Here is a 7,005-nt window from a genome sequence, read left to right as displayed (position 1 = left end):
TGTATAAAAAGTATTTTGGTAGTCTAATGGATCTCTATAAACTACTCCCTCCATCCCAAATTTACTCCATCCCAAATTGTAAATCGTTTAACTTTTTTTACCCCAAGTTTGACCACTTGTCTTATTCAAAAAATTTGTGCAAATATAGTCAAATTTAAGTTATTCTTGAAGAACTTTTATTAATAAACCAATACGCAATAAAAAAAGTGATATTTTGTACAAAACTTTGAATAAGACGAGTGGTCAAACTTGATATTGAAAAAGTCAAACGACTTACAATTTAGGATTGATTGAGTATGACGTAAGTTCAATTTACCTCACATGTGAGTCGCGTGGCTCTGTGTAGGATGGCTGCACGTTAGCCAAAAACAGTTTTCAAAACTGCTCAAAGAACTAAATTACACGATTTTAAGATTTGAAAGATCAAAGAGTCTAAAAATCTAGTTTTTTGGATTGATGAGAGAATTATAAGTGCGCTAGTTGAGGGGGTTGAATGGATTTTTTTTTTTATTAAATCCAATCCAATATAACTGAAACTCCAACCGAACGAACCAGCCCAAATGCGTCTTTTAGCCCAACCCGGCCTGCATTTGCAGTCCTGCACGCACGAACCCTAGCTCTCATCCACGACTCCCTCCGAGCGAGCGCCGCGCAGCAATCCAGCGAGCGCTCGGGCGTCCGTCCGGGCGGGACTCAGGGGGGCGTCGCTTCGGCGCTTGGGCAGTCCGGCGGCAGGCGCAACCCAGCTTTGCTCGCTGCAAAGTAAATCCCTCGTCCTCAAATCCCCTTTAGTACTTGATTCAGTTTTGAACAATGAACTTGGAATCGCAAACCATGTGCCTTTTCTTCCATTGCAGCGCGCTAGAGAAATCCAAACTCTTCCAATCTTGTCACAACATGCGAAACTCAGTTTTTTTGTTATCTAATACTGTCATTGCTACCATACCATTCGAATCTGGGATTTGTAATTCAAGTGGTTCCGTTTCTGTGCATCACTTGTAATTCATCTACATCGTTCAATCTTCGTTTCTGTATCTGGCATTGGTGCTATGCAAAGTGTTACCAAAGTGAGCGCCAATTGCCAATGCCTCTTCTCAAACTAACCTGTGGACTTAAAGAGTTGGTTAATTGGCCAGGAAGAAAATTCGAGGTACAAGATAATTAAAATTGGGATAAATAAAGTGTTTCAGTCAATTCAGTGCTCCTTTTAGTCTTGTTTTCCTAGCTTCGACTGTCAGGCGACTGCTAATGTTCTGTTGCCTGGACTGTAAACTGCTGCTCTAAATAACCGGTGTGGATTCCCTCATGCTGCTTCTACCAACATAGCAGACTAGCAGGGTAGCTCTGGCAGTTTCTTTTGATATCAATTGCTTTAGGTGTAGACCCTTTTTCTTGAGAGCATGTTCAATCACAATACCTATCTTGTAAGAAAAATGAAAACAATGGCTTAAACCTAGTTATAGAGCACGAGAAAGAAGATAAGATGGATCTTCATGCGACAGAGATCCGTGTGAAAAATACGGATGACAGATGTGTAGAATCAAGCCCCTTGCTGCCAGCTCAAAATATGAGTGACAAGAATTTGAAAATTTGCCAAAATTTCTGCTGCGCATGGTGTAATCCTTGAAACATTCATAAAACTTGGATTCGTCTCACCAGAAATAATGAAAGAAACTTTGTTGCTAATATTGTACTTTCAGGAAATAATTGGTGCTAATGGAGAATTGGGAACAAATCATAGGAATGTATTAGCAAACAGAGCCTTATGGTGTCATAATATCTGCTATGAGTAAGGTGAACTAATCTGCAAATGAAGAATAACAAATATCACCAGTCTTTAGATCTAGTTGTTATAACCAAGAAATCGATCTTTACTTCTATTGATGTTATTTATCAATCTAATAATGAGGGAATCCAGATTTGGACCCCGGAACTGGAATACCATGAACGAATCCAACCCTCTTTGTTATATCACCCAAATCACCATCTAAGATGGTATGGTGAACTTTTTTGGCACTGTTCTTTTGACACCTTGGCTTATACCTGGAAAAATAATATCCAGCATTCAAGGTTTTGAGCCTTGTTTAGTTCCGAAAAATTTCGGATTTCGCTACTGTAGCACTTTCGTTTTTATTTGACAAATATTGTCCAATCATAAACTAACTAGGATCAAAATATTCGTCTCGTGATTTACAGACAAACTGTGTAATTAGTTTTTGTTTTCGTCTATATTTAATGGTTCATGCATGTGCCGCAAGACTCGATGTGACAGGGAATCTTGAAAACTTTTTGGATTTCGGGGTGAACTAAACAAGGCCTTGGTTGAGATCTGTCTCCTTCCGTCACACATCTTTGAAGGGTTTCTTTAATTCCACCCTCTCTGGCAGCTCTGTGGTACTCCCTCATCCCCAATAAATCTGTAATAGCAAAATTTGATACCTCCTCCAAAAGCCCAATCCTTGTTGGCCTGCTCTTCCTTTGTAAAGTGAACAACAGGCTCATCCCTCCTCAATGTGTTTAAGACCTTCTTAGCAACTCCACAGCCTCGAGCTTCTCTCCTAGCGATGGCAATGATGAACATAAGATTGCTATCACGTGGAGCTCCAATCAATTGCTGTTTGGAGCTTGTTCCAGGTGATTACATGACCCCATGAGCCTTATATTTGGGCAATAAGGTTTCATGATTTCCAATCAAGTCCCAGATTGGTTGGGTTTCCTTCTTTTCTTTCTCAAACAATGCAGGACAGTTGCGTGTTATTTCATCATTAAGAAGAAAAAGTACATAAAGGAGGGTATTTTGGGGGGGGGGGGGGGGGTTAAACCATCCTAGTACATACAACCCTGACCAAAAAGAAAGGACTCAACTCATTACTGATCTACGATGAGCGACCTGGAATGTTGGTTTCTTGGTATTGTAGTTTACGGGGTCAAATAAACTCCACATTAAATTCTGTTATTTACTTATTTGTACTTTGTTGTATGAATTAAAAAAAATGCAACTAGTATGAATTAAAAAATTGCAACTATCTTATTCAACTTAGCGTTGCAGGTCCATGAAGCAGAAATGGCAGCCGAAAAGGATGTAGATATGACAATGGTAGCAATGGAGGTAAGTGAAAGGAATGTGCTCATGATGTCAACTAGCTATGAACTCTTAAGTACTTATGGCAGACCTGCAAACCTGCAATGAAATGTTCCTAGGATATTTTTTCATTTTTTTGGATAACGTACTGAATTGTTCCACTTATTTGAGAAAACCTCAGCCAGTGGGGAAAAACTCCATGGTATTGCACTAATAAAAAGCTCTGAGTCTACCGACCAAGAAAAGGTCCTGAACCTTCATCCCTATAGGGTCGCACCGTTGCCTGGGTTGGCAACAATGCCATTACGAATATAGGGCCCCACTGTCACCACTAGCTCATTGCCCTGCACTATTTTTCAGGGTTGCCAGCTAGGGGAGCTAACCATTATGCTATGAAAGTGTAGGCATTGTTTTACTTATTTCACTGAGTTGTTAGTTGTTCCCTTCCATGTTATAAACAAAAACATTGCAACATACTAAGCTATTCAAAGGTTATGCCATTCAAGGTTCTTAAGGCGTCTAGGCGATTTCCAAAGTGAGGCGTTGGGCTCGCAGTGGCTTCTGTGCGTATGGTGTCACCTCAGCTGCCAAGGCGTCAGATGGACGTTGCATGCGTGAAAAGGCGCCGTGCGCGGGAGGGAAAGGAGCCACGCGCGGGAGGCGAAGGTGCTGCGCGCGCAGGAGAAGGTGCCGCGGGAGGGAAGGGAGCCGCGCGCTGGAGGGAGAGGGGGCCACGGGAGGAAAAGGCGTCACGCGCAGAGGACAAGGGCCATCCCTGCAGCTCGCAATTGATAGAGAGAGGGAAGAGAAAATGGTGGCTGGAGCACCTGAGCCACTCCCGCCCCTTCTGCTCCGCCGATTTGCTGCTCCTGCAGTCCTGCTGCGACTTCACAGCCCCCACCGATTTGCATCTCCGACCTCCACTCCGTCAGCCTCCGTTGTCCTGCTGTGACTCTGTGTCTCCTTCCTCTGCTTGATTCCCTACCGACCCTTCACATCGGCTCACAAGTACCTCTTCCTCCCCCTCCAGCCTCCAGCCTCCCCTCCTCTGGTCTGCTCCTCATCGCAGTTCCTTCCTCTGTTCTTCCTCTCCTTTCTTTCCTCTGTTCTGAAGTCTGAACTATATTGCTTATGCTTGCTTGGATCTTGGACTTGGATATACTCCTTTGATGTGGTATGCTGCTTGTGCTTGGATAGTTGGATAGGGTATAAACTGCTCTGGGTAGTGTGGGTGGTGGCTGCTTGTGCATAGAACCATAGACTCTCAAATTGGCAGCACAAAGTTATGTATTAATACATGTTCATCCTGCTCTAATGTACGTGAGTGTATGTGTATGGCGTCGCCTCGCCGCGTGCCTAATTTGCCTAGGCATCTGGAAGGGGGTGGGTCGCCATGCCTCGCCCTACTGCCTTAATAACCATGATGCCATTTGACAAAAAAGTTGGAGAGTTAAGTTTCAAATCACCAAAACCTTGATACTTTGATATTTACAGAGTACAAGCAGAGGGGACTCAGATTTGGAAGAAAGATATGGAATCATCCATACTCCTGAACATGAGGCTGGAGAACTTGGAAACTATACAACTGAAGGAAGCTTGCAGGTAATGATCTAAAAACTCATTGGCACATAGTTTACAGGACCAAAGAAACTGTATGGAATAAACAATGGAGATTAAGCTGCAGTGACATTCCATTTCAGCAGTCACCTACTTTCCTGCTGGAATGTACGGAAACTGAAGCAGATATCCTATCTGAAATACAGACCCCAGAAGCTGGGAGCACATTTGTTGAGGTACTTGCATCTCTATGCCAAAATTTCATCGCATCTCACAGTTAAAATTGTTGAAGATTCCTTTTCTTAGGAAGCTATAAACATTTTTTAAATTACAGGAACTGGACCAGGAGAATGGGACTACTGTCCTAAATGAAGGAGATGAAGACCCCAATGATTTCCAAAAAGATAAAGCTGAAGCAGAAGTTGATGGTGATGAAGACTATATGTTCCCAAGTCCAGAAGAATTGGAAAAGTCTAGAGCTCCAGAGGTTGGCATGATATTTTCCACACTACAAGAAGCTCATCGTTTTATCAATGTACATGGGCAAGTTACTGGATACACAGTGATTAAAGGAACAAACTACAAGCACAAGAAGATAAGATTTGTGTGCAATAGAAGTAGGAAAACAAAAGAAGCTGATACAAGACCCAAGAAGAGGAGAAGAGATGCCATTGTGCATACTCAATGCCCCATGAAGGTGACTGTGAAACTTGTTGCAGAGAGGTGGGAGATTATAGGAGTTATGAATGAACATAATCACCCACTTTGGAGTTCACCCTTGTTGACCAGGTTTTTCATGAGCCACAAGCACATGTCGGAGGAAGAGAGACACTTCTCAAGAGTATTGCAAGAAAGCAAAATTAAACCAACAAAGATAATGGAAATTTTCAGAAAGTTACAGGGGAGATTTAAGAATATACCTGTTAGCAAAGTGGATGTCAACAACCTGAAACAGTCTGGCAGAGTGATGAAGACTAGGAATACAGATATTGGAAGCACACTAGAACATGTGAGAAAATCGCAAAAGGAGCAACCTGGGTTTTACTATGCTATGAAGACTGATGAAGATAGTACTATAAGAAGTATCTTTTGGACAGATGTGCGAGCTAGACTGGATTATGCTTTATTTGGAGATTTCATTCATATTAATACAACTTATAGAACCAATGCATACAACATGCCGTTTGCATCATTAATTGGAATTAATGGGCATGGTAAGCCAACTGTCTTTGGTTGGGCTCTGCTTGAAAATGACGAGGCAGAGACATTCTCTTGGTTATTCAGAACATTCTTGGATGTGATGGATGACAAGAAACCAAGTATTATAATTACTCGTCAGGATTCAGCTATGCAGAAAACAATTGCAGAGGTATTCCCTACAGTTTTTCATCGGTTTAGCATGTGGCATGTAATGAGGGAAGCTGCAGTTGAATTTGGAGGTTTTATGGCAAACAGACCTGGAATGGATGCTGAGATGTCATGTCTTGTTTCAAATTCTTTAACTCCTGAAGATTTTGAGAATGGTTGGAAAGCAATGCTTAAGAAATATAATGCAGAAATAAATGCACACTTGAAACAAATGTATTGGACAAGATCTATGTGGGTGCCAGTTTACTTCAAACATGTGTTCTGTCCATTTATACGTTCGTTCGGAGGTTGTGAGAGCACACACTCAATCTTCAAGGACTATGTTCTGCAGGAGGATAACATTGAAACCTTCATCGGTCAGTATAACATTTTCCAAGAGCAGGCTGTTAGCACTGATAGATTTGAGTCAAGTATGCAAAAGCCAATATACTGCACAAGGCAACCAATAGAAAGGCTTGCTGCAGAAATTTACACAGTGGGACTGTTCTTGAAATTTCAGAAAGAGCTACTTGATGCATCCGCTTTCAATGTTTTTGAAAAGGAAAAGGACAGAATTTATACAGTGAAGAGAGTGCTGGAATATGAAGATGCTGAATTTCTCAATGATTCCTTCTCTATTGATGTTGACATGGAAAAAAAGATATTTAATTGCATATGTTCAAAGTTTGAGCGAGATGGAATACTTTGTTGCCATGTTCTAAGGCTTTTCACACAGTTTGGAATTAATGAGATACCTGAACACTACATCAGGCAAAGGTGGACAAAGAAGTTCAGAGAGCAGGAGCTACAAAAACTTTGCACGGAAAAGACAGGATCAGATGCTTCACAAAATGTGCTGAGGTATGCTATGCTTATGAACAAGACAGCAGATACTTATGCTTCTGTAAGCAGGGATCCAAATCGAAGTCAACTATTCTTGGAAGAGCTTGAAAGGATTCAACAGAAGCTCTCAAGCTGAGAATAGCTGGCTTAGGGGATTGAATGAAAGAACAACCAGA

At 41.7% G+C, this 7,005-nt stretch overlaps 1 protein-coding gene across 2 annotated transcripts; it reads left to right on the top strand.

Moving 5' to 3' along the window:
* LOC8067760 (protein FAR1-RELATED SEQUENCE 9) lies at positions 562–6,999 on the top strand. Of its 2 annotated transcripts, none has more exons than XM_002447468.2 (5): positions 562–762; positions 3,050–3,109; positions 4,577–4,684; positions 4,783–4,875; positions 4,974–6,999. In XM_002447468.2, exons 2-5 carry the CDS (start codon positions 3,065–3,067, stop codon positions 6,963–6,965), a joined length of 2,238 nt encoding a protein of 745 aa, XP_002447513.2. In that variant the 5' UTR covers positions 562–762; positions 3,050–3,064; the 3' UTR covers positions 6,966–6,999. The 2 variants fall into 2 exon arrangements, with proteins under 2 accessions (XP_002447513.2, XP_021319625.1); XM_021463950.1 differs by having other exon boundaries at positions 563–762; positions 4,786–4,875.

This window comes from Sorghum bicolor, chromosome 6 (assembly GCF_000003195.3).
Source record: "Sorghum bicolor cultivar BTx623 chromosome 6, Sorghum_bicolor_NCBIv3, whole genome shotgun sequence".
Classification (NCBI taxonomy): Eukaryota; Viridiplantae; Streptophyta; class Magnoliopsida; order Poales; family Poaceae; genus Sorghum; species Sorghum bicolor.
Note: the sequence above shows the minus strand (reverse complement) of the source record. Positions and strands in the feature narration are given on the sequence as shown.